Genomic DNA, 25067 nt, shown 5'->3' with positions numbered 1-25067 from the left:
GAGCCAGCAACGTGCCCTCGTGGCCAAGAGGCCAATGACATCCTGGGCTGGATGAGAAGGGCTGTGGGCAGCACGTCAGAGAGGTTCTGCTGCCCCTCTGCTCTGCCCTGCTGAGCCCACATCTGGGATAGTGTGTCCAGTTCTGGGCCCTCAGTTGCAGAAGGACAGGGAGCTGCTGGAGAGAGTTCAGTGCAGGGCCACAGAGATGCTGGAGTGGAGCATCTGCCTTGTGATGAAAGGCTGAGGGAGCTGGGGCTCTGCAGCCTGGAGGAGACTGAGGGCTGAGCTCATTCATGTTACAAATGCATCAAGGCTGGGTGTGAGGAGGCTGGAGCCAGGCTGTGCTTAGTGATGGCCAATGATAGGACAAGGGGCAACGGAGACAAGCTGCAACAGAAGAGGTTCCAAAGCAACACAAGGACAAACTTGCTCCCTGTAGAGGTGAGGGAGCACTGGCAGGGGCTGCCCAGATGGGCTGTGGAGGCTCCTTCTCTGCAGACATTCCAACCCAGCTGGATGAGTCCCTGTGTGCCCTGCTCTAGGTGGTGCTGCTCTGGCAGGGGGGTTGCACTGGATGAGCTTTCCAGGCCCCTTCCAGCCCTTCAAACTCTGTGTTTCTATAATGTGACAGCCATTTCATAACTGACCATTAGAGTTTATAAATCGATCCATCTCAAAAGTAGACTCTGTCTAACCTGACCAAGTGTTGAGTCATTTTTCTGTGAAGAGCAGAGAGTGTTGTTAGGTTTAAGATGTTCCTCAGTGACTTGCCCATATAATATGCCATTAAAACCTGAAAATGTGCACTGCAACTGCTTAAAATGTGTGTTTTCCTCAGCATATTCTGGTTTGGCATTTGCATCTTGTACCCATTGGGAAAGAGCAGATCTGAAGGCTCTTCACAAGTACCTGTATAACCCCTGGAATATCTGTGACTTCAAGTCCTGCATTGGCCTGGTTTTCATAGAATCACAGAATGGTGGGGTTGGGAGGGACCTTTAGAGATCATCCAGTCCAACCCCCCTGCAGAAGCAGGTTCACCTAGATCAGGTTTTCAACCAGAAGTCATTAAATGCATCTCATCCTGTGCCTCTTGGGCTTCCTTATTTTCTTTTATTGTTTGTTTTTCCTTCTTTAAGCATTGTGGGAGACTTGGCAAATGACACAACTTGGCAATTGCTCCAGGGATAGACTTGTCCTCAGCAGAGATAATACTCAGCCATGCCCTGAACTGCTTAATGTCCTTGAAAATATCAGTGGCTGTGCCACGAAACAAGATTGTGTTTGAAACAAACAGAATAGGGCTTGGCAGGTATACCTGGGAGCTGCTTTTCACTGCTGTGTGTACCTGCCAGGATGGATTTAAAAACACATTTGCACTTACTTGCCTTTCTTTTTACATATCCAAATGCTAAAAGTGCATCTTGTCTGCTTTTGGACCTTTCTAACAAATCATGGGAAAGAAGCTTATCCATAGTTTCCTTTGCCTCTTACCCAAAGGCTGTTTTGGAACTGACTGCCCCTCAGCTCTCCTCTTTTCCAAGTGTTCTTTTGGACACTGTCATTTACCTAAGAACATTGATTTCAAATCTAATCAAAGCATTTATTTAAAAGCAAGTTATTTCAGTCAACTTCTGAGTTTCTTTGACATTCTATATATATCCAAAGTGGTCTAAGAGATTTCTTTCAGTAAATGATTCTCATGGAATTCCTTAGTTCAAGTCTCATTCTAAAAACAGATTCTTAAGTGTTTTCCAAGAAAAAGTCTTTACTGATGCAGCTGTTTTCTGAAGCCTCAAATTGAATGAATCTTCTTCAAGGAATCTTCTTAATCATAGAATCACAGCATGGTGGGGTTGGAAGGGACCTTTAGAGATCACACTGTCCAACCCCCCTGCGGAAGCAGGGTCACCTAGATCAGGTCACACAGGAACGTGTCCAGGTGAGTCTTGAAGAGCTCCAAGGAAGGAGCCTCCACAACCCCCCTGGGCAGCCTGTGCCAGGGCTCCCTCACTCAAACACTGAAAGAGCTTTTTCTTATGTTTAAGTGGAACTTTTTGTGTTCCAGCTTCATCCCATCACCCCTTGTCCTGTTGTTGGCTACTATAGAAAAAGGTGCTGCCCCAACCTCCTGACACCCACCCTTTAGATATTTATAACTGTTAATAAGATCCCCCCTCAGTCTCCTCTTCTCCAGACTGAACAGCCCCAGGTCCCACAGCCTTTCCTCATAGGGAAGATGCTCCAGTCCCCTCAGCATCTTGGTGTCCCTGCACTGGCCTCTCTCCAGCACTTCCCTGTCCCTCTGGAGCTGGGGAGCCCAGAACTGGACACAGGACTCCAGATGAGGCCTCAGCAGCTCTGGCAGAGCAGAGGGGCAGCACAACCTCCCTGGCCCTGCTGCCCACACTCTCCTCAATGCCCCCAGGCTGCCATTGGCTTCTTGCCCACGAGCCCACGTTGCTGCTCATGGGCAGTTGATTCTCCCCCAGCACTGCCAGGTCCCTCTCCTGGAGCTGCTCTCCAGCAGGTCACCCCCAGCCTGTGCTGCTGCAGGGGGTTGTTCCTCCCCAGCTGCAGGACTCTGCCCTTGTCCTTGTTGAACCTCAGCAGGTTCCTCTGTGCCCAACTCTGCAGCCGCTCGAGATCCCGCTGAATGGCAGCTCAGCCTCTGGGGAATCAGCCAGTGCTCCCAGTTTGGTGCCAGCAGGGAACTTGCTGAGGGTCCCTCTGTGCCCTCACCCAGGTGGTTGATGAAGATGTTGACCCAGACTGGCCCCAGAACCCATCCCTGTGGAACTCCACTGGCCACAGGCCTCCAACTCGACTCTGTGCCATTGCTCAGCACCCTCTGGGCTCTGTCATTCAGCAGCTCTCCATCCACCTCACTGCCCACTCATCCCAGCCACACTGCCTCAGCTTTCTGATGAGGATGTTATGGGAGAGATTAATCTATCATTAATCAATCTAATGTTTCTTTGTAGGTAAATTGCTGTCAGAAGCTGAAATTAGGCAAAGAAGTTGTAACTCCGGCACTTCCACTCTCAGCATGTCCATACCGATGCATTCAGAAGTTGCCTCTGATGTTCTGTCACCCCGTGAACTCTTTCCTCGCTTCTCAAGATCCTTTGGAGACAGACCAGTGAGTCAGTGCAATATGCCATGCCACCAGCTGGAGAGAACTGCTCTGCTTTCCAGAGAGTGCACAGCTGTTTCCAAACTGGCTGAACCAAACCAGCAGCTGCAGACTGTTTCACCTGAGTGGTGTTCTGACCGAGCGCATCCCGTGCTTGCTGCAAGAAGCGTTCGGGACCTGCTGGCTAGAAATGACTCCAAAGATGTGAATGACAACCCATGGAGATGCTCTGCAGGTTCTTTGGCTGGAATTGAGAACAAAGCAGAAAATGACAGAGGATCACAGACTTCCAATGTAGGTAGTAAGGGAAGTGCAGGTCAGGAAAGTGACTCTTTGATTGGATCAGGTGCGTTGCAAGAGATCCGTAAGCTTCTGGCAGAGGCAGAGGATATAGCTGGCAGGTGGTGTGGCCCTGCCTCTTCAGCTGCCTCTTTGAGAGAAAATAGTGAGTCTTCCCAGGTGCTGATTAGAAAGGAGGATGGCCCAGAAGGTTTCAGGTTAGTGAGAGATAATGTTGCTGTGTTTCACAAGGTACCCTCCCAGGATGAGACTGTGAGCCCGAGGAACATGCCAGGAGAGGGGCTGGCAGTAAAAGCTCTGAATGGTGACACAGGCAGTTTAAGATGTGAAAATTCATCTGAAGTCAATTTGCATAACAGTGAAGAGCTGATGAAGGAATTGATCAAAGACTTTAGGACAGGAAGATCTGTAGGAAGGTCTGAGCCAGAAGGCTGTAGTAGTGTAACTACAGACAGAAATCAGCCTGCTTTTGTGGGTCTCGCACAAAGCAATGGAAGTAGTGAAGTCAGCACTGCAAGAACTTCAGACTCTGAGAATCCTTCTTCCTCTGAGCCTCTCAACAGCATCACCAATGTCCCTGGAGGCTTCCAGAGCATGTTGTCTAAAGCCAGTGTAGCTGGAAGCAAAGCAGGAGGCATGCCAGAGAATGATGGCAGTAGCAGTGGAGATTCAGTAGCTGCCCATGTCAAAAGCCTTCTGAGGACTCCTTCCTCAGAGCCTCTAGGCAGTGTCACTGATGTCTCAGGAGGCTTCCAGAGCATGTTGTCTAAAGCCAGTGTTGCTGGAAGAAAAACAGGAGGCACAAAAGAGGGTGATAACAGTAGCAGTGGAGATTCACTGGCTGCCCATGTGAAAAACCTTTTGGGGAATCCCTCTTCATCAGAGCCTCTGGGCAGTGTCACTGATGCCTCAGGAGGCTTCCAGAGCGTGTTGTCTAAAGCCAGTGCAGCCAGAATCAAGACAGGAGGCATGAGACAGAGTGATGACAGTAGCAGTGGAGATTCATTGGCTGCCCATGTCAAAAACCTTCTGAGAAATGGATCACCTGGGATACAGGCCACACCAAACCTGAGGGGCACAGAAGAGGAGAGGAAAGCACGAGGTAATAAAATATCTCAGCTGTGTTGTATCAAGTGTTCTGTTAGAAGGGTGAATCTTTATTTAGGTAAATGCAGAATCCAACCCCTATGATCCTATGTTTGCATTGAAATGACTTTTACATCCATACTCCTTCATTTCAGAGGTTTTCTGAGCCTGGTCCCATGATTTTAAAGGTGATTATATGATATTAGCAACAATAAGCTTTAATGGGATGGGGCTAAAATTGCTTTTAGTCATGGAGTGTGATAGAATGGGATAGAATTGGACCTTTCCAGTTTGGAGATCTTCTTTTGCCTGACATTGACACTAGAAGGTGTTTTGTCCACTGTATCTGGGAAGGAACAACCCCTTGCACCAGCACAGGCTGGGGGTCAAACTGCTGGAGAGCAGCTCTGCAGAGAGAGACCTGGGAGTGCTGGTTGATAATAAGCTAAATATGAGCAGCCACGTGGCCTCGTGGGCAAGAAGCCAATGGCAGCCTGGGGGCATCAAGAAGAGTGTGGGCAGCAGAGCCAGAGAGGTTCTTCTCCCTCTCTGCTCTACCAGAGCTGCTGAGGCCTCATCTGGAGTCCTGTGTCCAGTTCTGGGCTCCCCAGCTCCAGAGGGACAGGGAAGTGCTGGAGAGAGGCCAGTGCAGGGACACCAAGATGCTGAGGGGACTGGAGCACCTTTCATATAAGGAAAGGCTGCAGGACCTGAGGCTCTTTGGTCTGGAGAAGAGGAGACTGAGGGGGGATCTTATTAACATTTATAAATATCTAAAGGGTGGGTGTCAGGAGGTTGGGACATCCCTCTTCTATAGTAGCCAGCAACAGGACAAGGGGTGATGGGATGAAGCTGGAACACAAAAAGTTCCACTTAAACATAAAAAAACCTGTGTCAGTGTTTGAGTGAGGGAGCCCTGGCACAGGCTGCCCAGGGAGGGTGTGGAGGCTCCTTCCTTGGAGCTCTTCAAAACCCACCTGGACACGTTCCTGTGTGACCTGATCTAGGTGACCCTGCTTCTGCAGGGGGTTGGACTGGATGAGCTCTAAAGGTCCCTTCCAACCCCCACCATTCTGTATTCTATGGTCCATGTAGCTCTTAGGCATGTGCTCAGTTAAGAATCTGGGAAGTGATTGTGTGAACAAGTGTTGCCTTGAATGTGAGGCTGTAAAGATGACAAAAGCAAGGAATGGCTCCTGCATCCATTCTTAAGACCCACTTCAAACTGTAGCCGTGCTCAGTCCATGAGCCCTGCTGTTTGGGAGCAACCTTTGTCCCCTCAGTTGTGGCAGCTAAAACCACAGAGCAAGCTTTTGCTTTTAGGTTATAAAACTGTTACACATGATGGGAGAAAATGGAAAGGGAACTCATCTGTTTTCTCTTCTTTGTGTAGCATGGGTGAAGCTAAAACTGGCCAGCCAGGCTGAGGAATCTATGTCAGAGCTGCCCAAAGAGAATCGACGGAGAATAGAGGAAATCAAGGCAGAGCTGCTCCTGAGTGCCAAGAAGAAATCTGCACTAGCCAAGGTACAAAGCAAAGCAGCTACTCTGGAGAACATGTTTGAAGTGGGGGATGAATGCTACTGTCTTGCTTGTCACCTTAAAGTGATGGCTTATATTCCTGCAATGTTTTTGAAGGCTGGTGGCTAGGCAAGGAGAGGGGGATGCAAACTCCTGAGAGCTCTGTTTAGTGGAAATGCTTTTTTCAGCTTAGTCAGTTCCTCCATGTATTTGAGGACCAGCCAGGGCACAGGCTGTTGTGGGGGTTTCACTGCTTGCTTGTTCCCCAGACAATCTATTGGGTGAGGGGGAGATGGTTTGGGGTGTGGGTGGGTGGTGCACAAGTGAAGAGGTTCTGAAGGAAGGGATGAAGGACAGATGTGGTCAGTGATGATGTGATGGGAGAACTGATGTTCCTGCGGTGAGAAAGTGCACACAGCTCCTGATTCATGATTGGCTTCATGAGTTCTGCTCGTTACAAAAGACACACGTGCTGCTTGTGCCTTGTGGGTTCCTCCTGTGGAAAGAGTTTGCTGTACAAAATGATATCCTCTAGGTCACAGAGTATTTGTTCTGTTACTTCCAGTGTGTTCTGAAATGTTTATGAAGGCGTGTGGTGTGTATTTGTGAAAGGGTGTTTCAGGGAAGGAATCATCCCTCCTTTGTGTTGAGCTGATGGGCTTCAAGTGTGAGGAACAGTCCTATGAGAAAAGAAACTCCTTACAGTAAGAGTGATGAGAGGAAGGTTATGGAGTGTTAATCATAGCACATTATTACAGAGAGATAAAAACCAGGTTTGGATTTGCAGGATTAAGGTGGCTGATGGGGTTTTTTTCTCATAGAACTACAGAATGGTAGGGTTGGAAGGGACTATTAGAGATCATCCAGTCCAACCCCTCTAAGCAAAAACATATGTCACCAAAAATACAGATTGTTGAATGGTATTTAACTGAAATAACCCCAAATGCAGCCACTTTGGTTGCTGACAAAATAATCTACTAGAAATTGAATGGAAAGTGTTCTGTGAAATACCTGTTGCACTTCTAGAGCAAAGCTGACTCTGTGCTGATTTAAAAAGAACAAAGATTATGCCAAGATATTTTCCTTCTCCTCAACTTTAAAGCCTGAGAAAGAAAGGCAAACTGTTCCCAGCACTCAAGCAAACAAGTCTTTGGTCAGTCAGTCATCTTTATTTAGTGCTTCTGCTGCAGGGTTATGATGAGTGTTGTTTTTGGGAAGCTTAGAGACTATCTCTCACTGTTAGAGGTGACAACTCAAGAAATGTAAAGGCCCACTGTGGTGTTTTATGGTTTCCCTGAAGGAAGGTTGTCTACACAGCAATAGGGAAACCAGGGAAGGAGCAGGAGAGCTGGGGGAGAGTTGTCAGTGATCTTTTCGTTCTAAAGATTCCATCTTTTGAGATAGTGGAGTGTGTGTTTGATCACTGCTGATGTGTTAACAGGCACTCTTAAAAAAGAAGCATCAGGATGATATCTCAAGTTCTAGCTGAGCAGAGTGTTTAAGGAGGTGATTGGGACATATGCACATAAATGGGCTCCAACCCTGCACTCAAGTGCTCAGCTCAATAGTCACCCAAAAAAGGGAATATTCAACATGTAAAGTTACTTCTGAAGGTGTGTCTGTACAAGCAATGCTCGTGGGGGTAAGTCAGAACTGCATTTGCTGTGCTTTCTCTTCTGTAGAATGGACAAAATGTGTGGAGTTCTACAGTTTTCTCTATGCTTCATATGTGGAGTCTTCCAGTTATCTTAGCTCTTCTGTTACATGAGGAGAGAAATACTCTGCTCACACAGTTAGGCTTTTCTACTGCACAGTCCAGCTTGGCAGAAATGTTTAGGGATAAATGGCAACCATGGAACCTTTGACACAGACATTTTCTACAGACTCCATTTCATACTGACTCTTCCTAAAGAGTCAGTAATACAAGTATGTAAAGGGTTGGTGTGAGGAGGCTGGAGCCAGGCTGTGCTCAGTGATGGCCAATGATAGGACAAGGGGCAATGGGGACAAGCTGCAACAGAAGAGGTTCCAAAGCAACACAAGGACAAAGTTGTTCCCTGTTGAGGTGAGGGAGCACTGGCAGGGGCTGCCCAGATGGGCTGTGGAGGCTCCTTCTCTGGAGACATTCCAACCCAGCTGGATGAGTCCCTGTGTGCCCTGCTCTAGGTGGTGCTGCTCTGGCAGGGGGGTTGCACTGGGTGAGCTTTCCAGCTCCCTTCCAACCCTTGAGATTCTGTAAAGGTTTTGATTGGCCTTGGAAAGAAAAAATGCATCAGGCTTCTTTAGGAGGAAAAGTAGACAAGGGCTGTGCATGTATTCACTGCAGATGCTCTGTAAAGAGACTTTAAGGGATCTGACATTTCAGATTGTGCAGAGATGGGTCGTGTGAAACTTATGATAAACTGATGGCACCCTCCTGTAAATGTGTTTGGGATGTAGGGAAGGCAGAGCTGCCAAGGCATTCCTAGAGACAGGTTACTGTGTGATGACTGTTTCCTACTGCTGTGGCTGTAGAGATCTGCTTTTTGCTCAGCAGGTCAGTTGGCAGTGGAGTACTTATCCTTTTGATGAGCATGAAGTGTTCAGCCCTAGGAGGAGTGATGCTCTGTTGGGCTTTTTAAGAAAACCATCTGAGAGGTCAATGGATGTTGCACTGAGGGAAATGGGCTGGTGATTGATAGGGCTGGGACAAAGGCTGCACTCGAGTATCTTGAAGGTCTCTTCCAACTGAAGTGACTCTATGATTCTGTTTGGTACACATACAATTGTTTTGATCTCCAGGTTGAGACTGGGAGGTTTTGAGTTGCTCTTAGATGTAACACTTTCACCATATTAAACCTCAACATTTTCCTTTGCAATTAAGGACCTTGTTACCCCACCTGGATTTTCATGGTTGCCAACCAGGTAACTCTAAGAGCTAGCTAAGAGTGTTCCCTCTTTATATACTGTATTCTTCCACTCTGTGCTGTATTCTTCCACTCCTTGTACTTTCTCACTCTTTCAGGAAGTTCACTGAGTTGCAGCTATAAATTTGCACTGCAGTCTCTTGTGGATCATATGCCATGCTGATCTTTTTTGGAACGATGACACATAACCAGCACAATAAAACATGTGAAAGGCTTGAGAAGATGAGTTTATAGCAACTTCTGTGCTTGCTTTCAGAAGTAGGAGTTGCTGTGTATTACTTCAGACCATTGAACTGGTCTGTGCTTTAGGGGAGAGATGGTCTTGGAAGCACCCCTGACCTGGCAGAGAATTGCTCAGTGTTCTTCCCTTCCACAGTCCCTTGTTGTCCATCTCTGCTAGAGCAAATATAGGAAGCCAGATAAAGTAGTTTAGTTGCTTAGAATAGATAAGGACACAGAAAAGTACTGCACTGGAAGAATAATCCAGACCTTGCAGTGGAAGAATAATCCAGGCCTTGCATTGGAAGAATAATCCAGGCCTTGCACTGGAAGAATAATCCAGGCCTTGCACTGGAAGAATAATCCAGAACCTTGCACTGGAAGAATAATCCAGAACCTTGCATTGGAAGAATAATCCAGGCCTTGCAGTGGAAGAATAATCCAGGCCTTGCAGTGGAAGAATAATCCAGGCATTGCACTGGAAGAATAATCCAGGCCTTGCACTGGAAGAATAATCCAGAACCTTGCACTGGAAGAATAATCCAGAACCTTGCACTGGAAGAATAATCCAGGCCTTGCATTGGAAGAATAATCCAGGCCTTGCACTGGAAGAATAATCCAGGCCTTGCACTGGAAGAATAATCCAGAACCTTGCATTGGAAGAATAATCCAGGCCTTGCATTGGAAGAATAATCCAGGCCTTGCACTGGAAGAATAATCCAGAACCTTGCACTGGAAGAATAATCCAGAACCTTGCATTGGAAGAATAATCCAGGCCTTGCATTGGAAGAATAATCCAGGCCTTGCAGTGGAAGAATAATCCATACCTTGCACTGGAAGAACAATCCAGAACCTTGCATTGGAAGAACAATCCAGACCTTGCATTGGAAGAACAATCCAGGCCTTGCACTGAAAGAACAATCCAGACCTTGCATTGGAAGAGTAATCCAGGCCTTGCACTGGAAGAATAATCCAGACCTTGCATTGGAAGAGTAATCCAGGCCTTGCACTGGGAGAATAATCCAGACTGTGCATTGGAAGAATAATCCAGACCTTGCACTGGAAGACCTTGCATCCAGTCCTTACTGAAGTAGTTTCCTGCTACTGACATCTGGGATGTAGAAAGGATGGGCAGTCTGTTGAGGAAGACTTGTCTCTACTTGATGACTTACACCAGAAATGGTTTTGCACAGATTCTTGTTTCTAAATTGCAAACAGCTGCTGAGGATGGAATAATTCAGGCACTTGTGTTGCACTTGATTAATGAAATCCACTCTGCTGTTTTCACTGTTGTTCCACTCAGTAGGAAAAGCTACACATAGCCTGGAGTTTGGGCTTTTTATAAAGGAAGCTCTCCTGGCCCATCTCCATGGCAGGTCTTTTGTCACAGACTCCCTCTGAGGTGCAAAGAGCAAGGACTGTCATTTTTAATAACATTTAAATTGAGGAAGTGCAGATAAATTCATCAGTGTTGTCCACACTTAAGAAGTTCACTTTAAAGAAGGCTGGTGGCCTATAGTTTCACACCCACTACCATCAGATCCAGTGATTTGGATCACAGAATCAGAGTGGTTGAGGTTGAAAAGACCTTTAAGGTCAGAGTCCAACTATTCCCTCAGCACTGTCATGGCTTTGGAATCCCTGCAGGGATGGGGACTCCACCACTGCCCTGGGCAGCCTGGGACAGGGCTTGGCAGCCCTTTCTGGGAAGAAATTATTCCCAATCTCCAATCTAAATCTCCCCTGGGGCAACTTGAGGCTGTTTCCTTGTCATTCATCACTGGGGAGCTGAGACTGACCCCCAGCTCCCTGCAGCCTCCTGTGAAGGAGTGTCAGAGAGGGCTCCTGTCTCCCTTCTGCCTCCTCTCCTCCAGGCTCAACACCCCCATTCCCTCTTCTCCCCAGCCCCCTTGTGCTCCAGCCCCTTCCCCAGCTCCATTGCCCAGCTCTGGCCACTCTCCAGCCCCTCAAAGTCCCTGTTGTTGTGAAAATAACTTTCTTGCAGTGAGGATGCTGATGAAATGATTTGTCTTTTGTCCATTTCCAGTGTTCACTAACCGTGATACTGCCTCTGGTGCTAAACTGACCCATGCAAAAGAACCAGGCTGAAATAATGTAAGAGGGAGCTGCTTTCTAGCATGTTGTGTGAAATGTGGTGTGGTATTTTCTGCCAGAAGTGGCACTACCTCTATGATTACTGCTGTACTTAGTGTGTATTTACAAGAGGGGAATCTCAGTGTGTAGATAAATGTTCATGTCTCTTGAATCAATCCTAATGCCAAAGGTGAGTGTTTTGGTGGTTGTGTTCTTGGCCATCACTGAGGTGCTGTGTTAACAGATCAGGTGAGTAGCTGCCTTCATTTGCTTCAGGGCAAAATCTGTTGCAGTTTTTTGATCAAAGCTGACACTCATAAATTACTCTAAGTGGTAATTAGCAGCTTCCCAGCTGGATTTGCAAGTCTTTATGCTCTTAGAGATTTTCTTCATGGGAGTGTGATGTTTTAGTCACCTCTTTCTAGTGTGATCTGTAATCTGGAGGCATTTGCATTTCTTCCAAACTACCTTTCCTTGCACCAGTCAGGTAAGTTGCTGCAGAGATCACCTGTCAGCATCTGGGAGCTTTTGCTATCATGAGATAAGTCTTGGAAGCAAAAGTCTTGTCCACCCCTGTGTGCTGATCCCTCCCCATGCTGGGGAGTTGCAGAAGGTGGGGGAATGAGAGTGACGAGCCAGTTAGAGAGGATCACATCTTGTCTTGTTGATCTCAGTAAGTCTCTGCAGAATGAATGTTCCTTGTTAGTATTTGCTGTTTGAAATGAGGTAGAAAAAGAGTCTGGAGTATCCCAGCTTTGTGGAGTATTGAGATATCTGTTTTTTCTTTGCTTGGCAATTAACTAGAGCTGTTTGCTGAACCCTTCATACCTCTGGTCTCTGTATGGGTCTGTGCATTTAGGGCTTTGGCTGCAAAAGGTGTGGCAAGTCACAGAATCTGAAGGGCTAGAAGGGACCTGGAAAGCTCATCCAGTGCAACCCCCCTGCCAGAGCAGCACCACCTAGAGCAGGGCACACAGGGACTCATCCAGCTAGGCTGGAATGTCTCCAGAGAAGGAGACTCCACAGCCCATCTGGGCAGCCCCTGCCAGTGCTCCCTCACCTCAACAGGGAACAACTTTGTCCTTGTGTTGCTTTGGAACCTCTTCTGTTGCAGCTTGTCCCCATTGCCCCTTGTCCTATCATTGGCCATTACTGAGCACAGCCTGGCTCCAGCCTCCTCACACCCACCCTTGATGGATCTGTAACATGCATGAGATCACCCCTCAGTCTCCTCCAAGCTGCAGAGCCCCAGCTCCCTCAGCCTTTCATCACAAGGCAGATGCTCCACTCCAGCATCTCTGTGTCCCTGCACTGAACTCTCTCCAGCAGCTCCCTGTCCTTCTGGAACTGAGGGGCCCAGAACTGGACACAATATCCCAGATGTGAGCTCACAAGGGCAGAGCAGAGGGGGAGCAGAACCTCTCTGACCTACCACCCACAGCCCTTCTCATCCACCCCAGGATGCCATTGGCCTCTTGGCCACGAGGGCACGTTGCTGGCTCATGCTCATCCTGCTGCCCACCAGCACCCCCAGCTCCCTTTCCCCTCTCCTACTCTCCAACAGTCCATTCCCCAGCCTGTGCTGGTCCATGGGGTTGTTCTTCCCCAGATGCAGCACTCTATCCTTGCCCTTGTTGAATGTCATTGGATGTCTCTCTGCCCAGCCCTCCATCAGGCTACATTTTGAGATGCCAGGAGAAGGTGTGGGTTCCTCAGCAAGCAGGAATTTTCCAGTTCAGTGTAGTGTCAGTAATCTGCCTCATTAACAGGCAGTGAAAGGCAACACCAGCTGATGGGAAAGAGCAGAGTCTGGACTTTTCTGAGTGTGATTCTCCTGAGGGACTATAGCACATGATGTTTTAGTTACCTGGAATGCTAAGTTGCTGTTGATTGTTGCTGGTGGGATTTGGTTTCATGCTGGAATGGGCCTTTTGATGTACAGGAGAAGCTGTGTAAAATACATGCCAGAGATGCCTGAATGCTTGTAGTCAAAGAGCAGAGTCCAAATAGAGTGGCTCTGATGCTGGGGAGTGACCCAGATGTGGGGCAGTTTGCATGGTCAGATTTGCATGAGCAAAGACAACTGACAGTGAAGTTGTTTGGTTCTGTGGAATTAGTGACTTGTGTGTTTCCAGGGATATATTCTCTTTCTTGCCACCAGCTTTTCAAACACCACCACAGTACTTATGGCAACTCTATCTGTTTTGCTAGGAGAAGGAAAATGGTCATTTACCTTAAAGAGCAAACCAAAGCTCTGATTCTTTTCAGTCATTTAAAAATTGTCAGAAGTGGCCATAAGATACAAACATTTGTCACAGCTCTTGTCTGAGAGGGAAATCAGCAGCTTGTTTTAGGGGAGGAGAGAAATGGCAATTGTGGGAAAGTAAAGCCTTTCTAATTAAATACAGAATCATAGAATGGTGGGGTTGGAATGGACCTTTAGAGATCATCCAGTGCAACCCCTTTCCACAAACAGGTCCCATCTAGATCAGGTCACACAAGAACGTGTCCAGGTGGGTTTTGAAGCCCTCCAGAGCAGGAGCCTCCACACCCTCCCTGAGCAGCCTGTGCCAGGGCTCCCTCACTCAAACACTGAACAGTTTCTCCTTAAGGTTAAGTGGAACTTTTTGTGTTCCAGCTTCTTTCCATTACTCCTTGTCCTGGCACTGGATACAACAGAAAAAGTGTTTCCCTACTCCCTTGACACTCACTCTTTAGATATTTATAAATGTTAATGAGATCCCCCCTCAGTCTCCTCTTCTCCAGACTGAACAGCCCCAGGTCCCACAGCCTTTCCTCAGCAGGAAGATGCTCCAGTCCCCTCAGCATCTTGGTGTCCCTGCACTGGCCTCTCTCCAGCACTTCCCTGTCCCTCTGGAGCTGGGGAGCCCAGCACTGGCCACAGGACTCCAGCTGAGGCCTCAGCAGCTCTGGCAGAGCAGAGGGGCAGCACAACCTCCCTGGCCCTGCTGCCCACACTCTCCTCAATGCCCCCAGGCTGCCATTGGCTTCTTGCCCACGAGCCCACGTTGCTGCTCATGGGCAGTTGATTCTCCCCCAGCACTGCCAGGTCCCTCTCCTGGAGCTGCTCTCCAGCAGGTCACCCCCAGCCTGTGCTGCTGCAGGGGGTTGTTCCTCCCCAGCTGCAGGACTCTGCCCTTGTCCTTGTTGAACCTCAGCAGGTTCCTCTGTGCCCAACTCTGCAGCCGGTCGAGATGCCGCTGAATGGCAGCAAAATATTTTCTCATCAACAACTTTCTTTTCTTCCCACTTGTTCCCATGTGACTCAGTTCCTTTCATTTTAGTTCTGCTTCATACTTGGATACGGTTTCAGTGTTACAACTGGAAGAAAACTTGGGTTTGTATTTTGTTTTCTGTGGAGCTCTTAAGAGATGATTTCATCAGCAATTTACAGATCACAAGTAGTGAAGTTGTATCCAGTTCTCCATCCCTGCAGGACCTGGGGCTGTTCAGCCGGGAGAAGAGACTAAGGGGGGACCTCATTAGTACTTAGGAGTATTTAAAGGTCTATATCAAGAGGATGAGGGTAACACTTTGTTCTGTGGTGTCCAGTGACAGGATTAGGGGTAATGGACAAAAACTGAAACACAGAAAGTTCTACTGAACCATAAGGAAAAAGTTCTTTAGTGTAAGGGTGAGGGAGCCCTGGCCTTGCTGCCCAGGGAGGGTGAGGAGGCTTCTTCTCAAGAGGTTTCCAAACCCACCTGGACACGTTCTAGTGCCCTTAGTTGAGGGGAACCTGCTTGAGAAAGGACCTTGGACTGGATGATCTTTAGATGTCCCTTCCAACCCCCACCATTCTGTGTGATTCTGTGAAACTCAATGGGACAAGACCCTGAGCCACCTGTTCCAATGATGAAGTTAACCCTACTTTGAGCACGAAGTCAGGCTTCCAGAGGTCTCTTCCAACCTCAGTGCTTCTGTCGTTTTATGTAGCTAACTGTCTTTTTAATGAATGAAATTATCACTGAAATCACAAGGATCTAAATCCCTTTTAACTTAGTGAGCATTCACTCAAAAGATGGTTGTTATTCCTAGGATGTTATGAGCTGGGTTTGTGAGCTGAGTATGAAGCCAACTGATAGAAAGAACGTTTTCTTTTGCAGTGAGTGATGCTGAAGAGGTATTTACAGCTTAGGCTATTTAACAGAATCACAACTTTACAGTCACAAAACAAAAGGGTTCTGTTCTAGATGTCACTGTTGCTGTTTGTTAGAGCATCAAAACCATGTCAGCTAATTTGCTGACACTTAAAATATGACAACTTCTTAATTAGTTCCATTAACAGCTGAGTTCCAGAGAAAGCATGTGCTCGTCTCTGATGGCAGGCTCTTGGTTACTGACAACACTAGTCTTCCTTTGAATTCTGCAGTCCATATTTTGGCAAGGATGAGAAGTTATCCACATGACCTGTGTGAATTCTGTGTTTTTTCAGGATCCATGGGCGTGTGGTTTGGAAACTGCTTCTGGATATACCCAGGAGCGCGACACAGGGCGTTTCGAAGCTCCAAGTGACAACAGATTTCAAGCTGACAAACACACAGAAGCCTTCAAGACTAAGAGGTTTGTGGATGCAAGTTTACACCAAGCTGTGCCATTGTATGGAGCTGATCCTTCCCATTGCTGCTTGATGAAGGAGTCACAGTTTAAAACTGTGAGTAGTGTTCTGACCTGCAGCCAACACCACACAGTTGCAACTAGTCATTCCGATGCCCTTGTTGAACCTCCTCCAGCATTGCAGCAGGAGTGGGACACGTGTGTGATGATATTTCCAGCTGCTTCTCATACAGCAGCAGAAGTGCATTTAGCAGCTGAGAAGCAGCTGGCTGTGGAAAGCTGCTCTGAAGATGTGGTGAAGCAAATTAGTTCCATCACCTTCTCATCCCGAAAACGGCTGCGCTCACCCTTGACTCCCACAGCACTCAGCAGCAGTCTTACTAAAGACACTCTTGGTGGGATAATGCCTTTGGAGGTCGACTCTGGTAGCACTGAGGAACACAGCCATGGCAAACAGCAGTGGGAAAGAGCTAAGGCTTGTCCTCCTTCAAGTCCGCTGCTTGCTGGCTCAGTGTCTAATGAGAAAGCTGAGACAAACAGGTTTCATCGTATCTCTGCTGGCAGTGACAGAGTTGGAGCTGATCAAGGAACAGACTGTTTGTCAGATGAGGATTCTGTAAGCATCCATGCTGATAAGAGACAGACCCTTAGTGCAAAGAATTCTCATGTTCTGCCTCAAGATGTGCCTGAATTGGGCAGGCACAGTGCCAGACTTGGGGAGCTTGACTGTGATACAAGATTCAGTGAGAAAACAAATCAGTTGAATGAATCTCACTCTGTAAGCTCTAAGAAGCAGCAGAACAGCAGCTCACCTGGCCACATGCAGTTACACAAGGGCTTAGAAGGTTCAGATCCAGCTATACCAACTGATTTGCTGAAGGGCCATATCAACCTATTGAAAGAAGAGAAGAAATATCCCTCTGATGAAACACCTCTCATTCAGAAAGAGGCTGTGAGTGAGCAACTCAGTACATCTCACCACCCATCTACAGATAAGGCTTTATCCCACATGTCTGTGTCTCCTTCTTCACCAACTAAGAAAGTGCTGTCTTGTGTCCACATAAATCTTTCCCCAAAGTGTAATAACTCAGAGCTGAGTAGTGATGTGAATGCTGAAAATGAGATGAGGTTGTGGGCTAAGCCTGAAGCTCATACCCAGCCAGTGTCTGTCAAAGCTCCTGAAACTTCACTAGAAGCTGGTCCTAAATTACCAGCTGCTGACTTTATTCCAGAAAAGCAAAGATCTTCATCTTTCCCAATGCCAGTGTCTTCAGCAGATCCCTGCATAGTGCTTTCCTCTGTCACAAGCACAGCAGGGCAAGAGCTGCCTCTGCAAAGCAGTGAGAGACCACAAGTTCTGGGTTCAGGAAGATGTAATCTGAAGAATACCTTCAACTCTGTAGTTCCTGCAAAAGCTGGGAAAAGTACTTCTGATGCTAGCACTCAGATAACCACAGAAAGTCCTGGCAGAACAACCTTCTCAGCAGAAATCTTTGTTGATTCACAAGACAGAGAAAATGCTGCCCACCAGAAAACCCCTGAACTTCCCAACAATACAACTTCATCTCGTGACAAGATTTCCTCTTTCCCAAGGCAGAGTGGTGAGCAAATTAACATCTTACATAGAGATATATAGAGCTTCATTTATTCAAGTTTGAGATATTTATAGGTATTAAACCCACAACCAAACCCACAGTGGGTTTTTTCCTTTGGAAGTAACATTCTTGGGATAATTTTGATGTTTAAAGTTGCTCATATGGGAAAATACCCCAACTCTTGAGCTTTGTAGGGGTGGGAGCTGTGTCAATACACTTGTGATTCAGTTCAGGTTTACCAGGAACTTGGATTTGTTGTGCACAAAAATCTGGTTCAAGACAATTTTCTGACCCTTTGTTTCTAGATAATGTGATTTGGTTCACTGCTGAGGCTTTTGTCAAGAGAGGGATCTGCTTACTGCTTTGTTCTCTAGCCAAGGCCATACAGAAACTGAGCAAAACAAGCAGGTTGCTATTTCCAATGGAATAAACTTGACTTCCTCTGTTGGGAGAGCAATGTGGGTGATGCACAGTGGTGGTTTGTGCTCCTGATGTCTGTGGACTTCTGTAGTTCCCATGATTTCTCCCCACCTCCAGGCTTTGTACCTCTATTCTCAAGGTGTTTAAGTTATTATGACTTGAGAGAGCACATTCCTTCATGATACCAGGGTGCAAAAGATGTTTCAGCTAGCTGATCACATCTTCTCTTTGCTAATAGAAGGCAGCTGACTTCTGGTCCAAACAGCTGCTGCAGTTGTGTTACAACAGCACAGTTTTTATTGACCTGAGAGACACTTATCCATACTCACCTGTAATTATTTCATGAGACATGGATCAACTAGGATCTATGTGGGATCTCAGTTATTTTTTAGGTCAGTGTTTGTCACCCTAGTCACAACTTTAGTGTTGTGTGGGTGAATAAGCTGCTTTTTCTAGCTACGTGACAGCCAACCTTGTAACCATTGGGTGGGTATGAAAGAATGCAATGAAATTAATGAAGCAATTGATGATTGCAGTTTGGAATGGGCTGTTTCTCCAGATTTACCTCAGTGAACCTCTTCAGCAGTCTCCTTGGCTCCTGAGTTGTTGGTTTTTCTCTTCAGTTGCATTAAAGGTTTCAAGCCTGACTTGTGTTAATTGCTTTGCCTTTCTGTCCTCACAGGTCAGCCCTTATTGCTGCCCTATAAACCTTTGGGAAGTACTGGGATGTATTATGTTCCTTATCTAAAGGCAGGATCCCAAATTTCTCCAGTTGCCTCAGAAACCAGTGCTGAGAGCTCTCACTCAGGTACTTACCTCAGCTCTTCCAAATGCCCCATGACAGCTGTAGTTCATGGATCAGAATCTCTCTGTTTCACATGCAGAAGTGTCTCAGGTGAGCTCAGAACTCCCCTCTCTCACCACATCAGAGTAAGTGCATCGATTTTGATAGAACAATGTCTTCAGTCACCTTCACAACACCTTGTAAGACAAAGATGTACTAGTCCTGACTGAAGGCTCTGCTTTCAGTTGGTCTGATGAAAGGGATGTTTCTCCATGCTGGCAGTGAAAAGAAGGAAAGCTCAATGTTTCACAGCTTGATAATTCTTTGCTGTTGTCTGGGAATGACTATGGAGTTTGGACTCTTTCCTATCTTTGCCAATTCTCCTTTGCAGTTCCCTTGTTTATGTACCTTCTCCCCCTGTTTTTCATTAGTTTGCTTTGTGTGCATTCTGAAAGATCTGCATCATACAACATGCATTTCAGGTAATAGCTTTCCCAGTACTCAACTTCTTACTTCCATCTCAGGGGATTCCAGTGTAGGAAGCTTTTCTAGAAACAATCCTAACTATGGTTTAAAATAGATATTCACCTCTTCCCTGCACTCTCCCAACTCCCAGTAACAAACACTTCTCATTTACTGGGATTAATCAGCTTCTTTTGCTTTGCCTGCTGTTATTTTTCACTTCTATACATAAAGAACTCATCACTTAAGCCTTGGAGCTTTGACTTGCAGGTTCAGTCAGAGCTTTTTGACATCCACAGTTATTTGTAGGCAAAACTAATACTGCAGAGATGTCCAGTTGCTGACAGAGGTACCTCAGAGGGAGTAGCTTGATACAGCAGTGACAGTAAGCACACAGGTTAGTCTTTATAGCCACAAAGTCTTTTAGCTCATTACCTTTTCCCAGTCTGTTGTAATATGATCAAAATGAGAGAAACAAATGTGATGCAAGTCTGTTGTTTTGCAGAAACTGTGATGCTAGATATCAGAATTCAGTATGAGGCAGTGCAAGGCTTGAGAAAATGTACAGCTGCATTAAACAATGAATGGTGGTTGCTTTAAACTCCCTGCTGCAGCTCCCATCCTTAGCTCATGGGTAGTAGCTGAAGGAAAATGAGCTGAGCAACTCTGCTGAGTGTAACCAGGTGCTGTTGACAAGGACCATAAATCAGTTAGGGGCCAGTTTAGGTTTCCAATGTTAGAAGACAGTGATATGATAGTGTGAGAGCAATGCTGCTGTCTTGAATTCTTGTTTAGAGGTTATACAGACCTACACTAGTCCTCCAGCTTTTCTCCTTTGCTATTCCGAACTCAGAGAATTGATTTACATCAGTCAGTGAAAATGTCTGGCATTTGCATGTGAGCAGGAGGGAGTCTGGATGTTCCAAGTCCTGTGCCTGGCTTCCTGGCAGACTTGGCTCATGTTTATTTCCTTGTATTCTCTTCTGCTCATTAGTAGAAGAGGTAAAATTGATTTGCCTCTCAGGGAAGAACCTTGTAGCTAGAGATCATGGAAAAATGTGGTGCGATAGCTCCTGCTACTCACTGGAATTGCTCATGAGGGATCATGGTTTTCAGTTGGTGAATACACTGGTACTAATACATAGATAATAGGTCTGAAACAAAGCCTTGTCTTTGTTGTGAAATGTCAGTATCTATTTGTCCTGCATCCTCTTTTTACTCAGAATTGTTGCTCTCTTTCTCTGCAGGGTCAAATGATGCCTTTCCTCCAAGGTTTCCAGCAAACCTGCTTGGTTTAAGGGATGATCATCCTCCAGCCAGTACAGCTAGCAAGCACAGAGAAAGGACCTACAGCAAGAGGGCCAAGCCCAAGCTAGCCTGGGCTGAGGAGCAAGTGGAAGCTTCCCCAGGTACTTCAAGTGTGTGTGTGTGTTTCATTTTACACGTTTCCATACACATGAAAGAAAGTAGAGCAAAGGAATCGTGTCTCAGGATCCATGATTTCTGCTCTCCTCCTCTTGCTGATAGTCTACCTGAAGATGCTGAATTTGACTCATCATTCTCTTCCCCACCTTTCTGCTTCTCCCTGAATGTCCAGGTACTTGGATGTTAGGATTTGCTAGCAGCCCAGTGGCCCCACTGCTTCTCAAAGCCTTTGCAAGATTATGTGGTTTAGAGGTTTTCTGGTTGTCTTTTTCAGCTTGTTGAAGTGCAAAGTCTTCTTTATGTGTGCAAAGGATGCCCCTGTACAAAATTACAGCAATTCCCTGGTGTAAGTAAAAGCAAGTGGGGTGGCTCTGTAGATTGTGTTGGGATTGTGTTCCTGCTCACAGCTACACTGAGGAGGTGTTGTGGAATTATCCCTGTAATGTTGGTATTTAACTCAGGTTTAATTTGATTTGACTGATGTTTCTTCCTCCCCTCCATTAACCTTGTTGGATGGTACTCCTGAGGGATGAAGGTCAGGGTTTACTCCTGCAGTAGCCTACTTTTAAGGCTTTATTTGTTGCAAATGCTGACAAAATGGAATTATGCTGAGACAACTGCTGATTTTGACACTGTATCTCATGACAGCAGCTAAAATTAGTCCTGATGGATCTCATTCTGTGATTCTGAGTGGCTGATAAATTTTCTGGAGTCTCAGCAGGGAGCAGGAATTCTGTTGTGCTTGAGGATTGCATCTTCTTCCTGGGCAGCAGTGACTGCAGACAGAAAATTGCCCAGGGGTTGCCATCTCCCCTAAATGCAGCTGTGGATTCCTCAGGGAAAGTGTTTATTGCACAGTACAGTATTTGCAACACATGCTATATTAAACAAAGAGTGAGCAAATTGCAAGGAGGTAATATAATTGTGGCTGTTAATGAGGGATGAGACTCCAGCCATCTGAAAAGCTGTTGTGGTGTAACCCCAGCCAGGAGCTGAGCACTGAGCGGCCGCTCGCTCGCTGCGGTGGGATGGGAGGAGAGGTGAAAGGAAACACAAGCTCCTGGGGTGAGATAAGAACAGGGTAGAATCATAGAATGATAGGGGTTGGAAGGGACCTTTAGAGATCATTCAGTCCAACCCCCCTGCAGAAGCAGGTCCCATCTAGATCAGGTCACACAGGAACGTGTCCAGGTGGGTTTGGGAACCTCCTGAGAAGGAGCCTCCACACCCTCCCAGGGCAGCCTGTGCCAGGGCTCCCTCCCCTCAGCACTGAAACAGTTTTTCCTTGTGTTTCAAAGGAACTTTTTGTGTTCCAGCTCATCCCATCACCCTTTGGTTAATAATGAAGATAAAAGATAATGTTAGGAATAATAATGGTAATGAAAAGGAAGAAAACAGAGAGAGAGAGAAAACCCAAGGAAAGACGAGTGATGCTGAAGGCAGTTGCTGTCCAGCTGCTGACCAATGCTCAGCCAACTCCTCCCAGTTCTGTACTGACAGGGTGTCCTATGGCAGAGGCTGTGCTGCCATTCAGTGAGAGCTGGCAGGCTGGAGGGCTGGGCAGAGAGATATGTAATGAAATTCAACCAGGGCAAGTGTAGAGTGTTGCATCTGGGGAAGAACAACCCCATGTACCAGCACAGGCTGGGGAATGGACTGTTGGAAAGTAGAACAGGGGAAAGGGAGCTGGGGGTGCTGGTGGGCAGCAGGATGAGCATGAGCCAGCAACATGCCCTTGTGGCCAAGAGGCCAATGGCAGCCTGGGCTGGATGAGAAGGGCTGTGGGCAGCAGGTCAGAGAGGTTCTGCTGCCACTCTGCTCTGCCCTGGTGAGCCCACATCTGGAATAGTGTGTTCTGTTCTGGACTCCTCAGTTCCAGAAGGACAGGGAGCTGCTGGAGAGAGTTCAGTGCAGGGACACAGAGATGCTGAAAGGAGTGGAGCATCTGCCTTGTGCTGAAAGGCTGAGGGAGCTGGGGCTCTGCAGCTTGGAGAAGAGGAGACTGAGGGGTGAGCTCATGCATGGTTACAAATCCATCAAGGGTGGGTGTCAGGATGGAGCCAGGCTGTGCTCAGGGATGGACAGAGGTAGGACAAGGGGCAACAGGGACAAGCTGCAACAGAAGAGGTTCCAAAGCAACACAAGGACAAAGTTGTTCCCTGTTGAGGTGAGGGAGCACTGGCAGGGGCTGCCCAGATGGGCTGTGGAGGCTCCTTCTCTGGAGACATTCCAACCCAGCTGGATGAGTCCCTGTGTGCCCTGCTCTAGGTGGTGCTGCTCTGGCAGGGGGGTTGCACTGGATGAGCTTTCCAGGTCCCTTCCAGCCCTTCAGAGTCTGTGATTCTGTGTATGGAGTAGCCCTGTGGCTTGTTGGGGTCAGCTGTCCTGGCCAGGCTGCCTCTCAGCTCTGTGTGCACCTCCTGCTTGGGAAACTGAAAAATCCTTGACTTAGGATAATCACCATTTAGCAACAAGTAGAACATCCTGTGGTATCAGCAGTGTTCTCACATTAAATCCAAAACACAGCACTGTACCAGCTTCTAGGAAGAAAATGAACTCTGTTCCATCTGAAACAGGACAACAGCCTAATGGATTGTGAATTAGATAGTTACTGCTCTCTTCTAGGGGTTTTGAGAGACAATTTATTTGTCTCAGTGTCATGTAAACTTGTTATATGAAGGCATTTAATGAGAGAGGTTTCTATGGTGTACCTCAGTGTGATTATTGTTGTCCTTTAAGCAGGCAGCTCACTGTGCCTGGGGTAAGCTCACAGAGCAGTGCTGATGTATTGACAAGGATTCCTTCTGATGATTTGAGTTCTTTCCTTCAGAAGGGGTTTCCTTTGAAGGTTTTCCTTTCAGAATGAAGAGATTTTGGCATTTCCAGAAGATCTTTTAAAATGACTGCAGAGGACAGAGCAAATCTCATGACTTGTGTGTTCATTTGACATTTTTGCTACGTGTAAGCAGGGCCAACAGTTGAATTAGTGAAGCAATAAAGACAATGTTGTCTTGATCTAGCTCTTCTAATGGAAGAAACAATTCTCTGTGAGCCTTTAGAAAATGCAAGGATAGAGAAACAAGTGAATTGAGACAGAAAGATGCTTTTCTTCATTCCCTGTGGATAACTCAGGAGGATGCTGGGTAATGGCAGTAGAGCTGAAGGAAGAGCAGCGTTTGCAGTGACAAACAAAATACCATGTTGGAGCAGAGATGAGTGGACACCTGCCTGTGAACAGCTTGCATCAAAGTGAAAGAGGGACACAAGTGACAATTTAAAGCTATCTCATAGTATTTTTCTGGAGCTGTGATGGTCTAAATCATAGAATCAGAATGGTGGGGTTGGAATGGACCTTTAGAGATCATCCAGTGCAACCCCTTTGCAGAAGCAGCTCCCACCTAGATCAGGTCACACAGGAACGTGTCCAGGTAGGTCTTGAAAGCTCCAAGGAAGGAGCCTCCACACAGGCAAGAAAAGAACTGTCAGTAGAAAAAATCTTTTGTTAAACCAGCCAGTAGAGTTGGAATTTAAGCAAACTTTCTGGAGAAAGACATACAGGTCTAAAATTTGCTTTGACTTCTTCAACTGTATTTTTAGATGGTCTAATAAAAGATTCCCTCTGCCCACAGAGCTTGTCTACAGCTTCCATTTATGCAAGTTTTGTATTCTTTTAAGAAGTTTCTCTATATAAACTTCTTTTTTGGCTTTTTTTTGCCTGTTTTCATTCCTTCCACTTTGTTGGTAACTTGAAAAATACATTCCCAGTATTGCCAGGCCTGAGCTCATTTGTCAGGACGATGGGGAGGAATCCTCTTACATGAATATATAAACAGTGACCTTGGAAAGACAGATTCCTCCAGTTTCAGAGTTAGGGAGACTGGGTCTGGTTATGCTATTCATGATCCTGACGTTGCACTGAAATGTCTCTGTGTTGAGAAAGGAGGAGATACATGAAAGGCAAGGAAAACAAGTGGTTAAATAAAAGTCAGTTTGATGAGGCAGTGTTGACAGTATGAATTCATGCAGTCATACCCCTTCCTGAGCTTGTCTTGCATTGCTCTTTCCCACTTGGAGCTGAGGTTTTATGAGACCATAGCTTGTGATTCTTGATGAAGGAGGAAGGTATTTTCCTGCTGGGATGAGGAGAGGCTTAGTTGAGGAGCTTGGCACCCGTTTGCTGAATCAATGGCAAAGCTTCCTCAAGTGAGGAAAGGAGGACCTGGTTTCCAGTTCTGTTTTCTTCAGCTGATCACAGTCACAGAAACAAGGCTGTTGAAAAGGAAGCAGCACAACTACAAACCAAACCCCTCAAACCAGGGAGGAATGCTGGAGGGCTAAACTGCCCTCAGTGTGGTTCCTGCCATTAATGGAGCTTGATATGCACTTCTTGACAGCTCCCCATTGCCTAGGCACTGGTGTTACCATTTGTAGGTGGACTGTTCTTCTTCTGTATTGGCTTGTTAATTGACATGAAAGCTATTGCTACTCTGTAGGGCATCTTTACCTGACTGACTTGGCTAAAAGGTCATGGAATACCTGCA

The 25067-nt window shown here is 46.7% G+C and overlaps 1 protein-coding gene across 3 annotated transcripts in view; it reads left to right on the top strand.

Annotated features, from left to right (window-relative positions):
• The window catches only part of ALMS1 (ALMS1 centrosome and basal body associated protein), a 92172-nt gene that overhangs the window by 40848 nt on the left and 26257 nt on the right, over positions 1 to 25067 (top strand). Inside the window, exons 7-11 of one of the 3 annotated variants that reach the window (XM_061993357.1) lie at positions 2985 to 4538; positions 5916 to 6049; positions 15719 to 17441; positions 18538 to 18663; positions 20349 to 20510. In XM_061993357.1, coding sequence (XP_061849341.1) covers positions 2985 to 4538; positions 5916 to 6049; positions 15719 to 17441; positions 18538 to 18663; positions 20349 to 20510 — 3699 coding nt within the window. Of the gene's footprint in view, positions 1 to 2984; positions 4539 to 5915; positions 6050 to 15718; positions 17442 to 18537; positions 18751 to 20348; positions 20511 to 25067 lie in introns of all 3 variants that reach the window. The other 2 variants (XM_061993354.1, XM_061993358.1) reach the window with 2 other exon arrangements.

Source organism: Colius striatus, chromosome 3 (genome assembly GCF_028858725.1).
Source record: "Colius striatus isolate bColStr4 chromosome 3, bColStr4.1.hap1, whole genome shotgun sequence".
NCBI lineage: Eukaryota > Metazoa > Chordata > Aves > Coliiformes > Coliidae > Colius > Colius striatus.
This window is presented reverse-complemented; position numbering and strand designations above follow the sequence as displayed.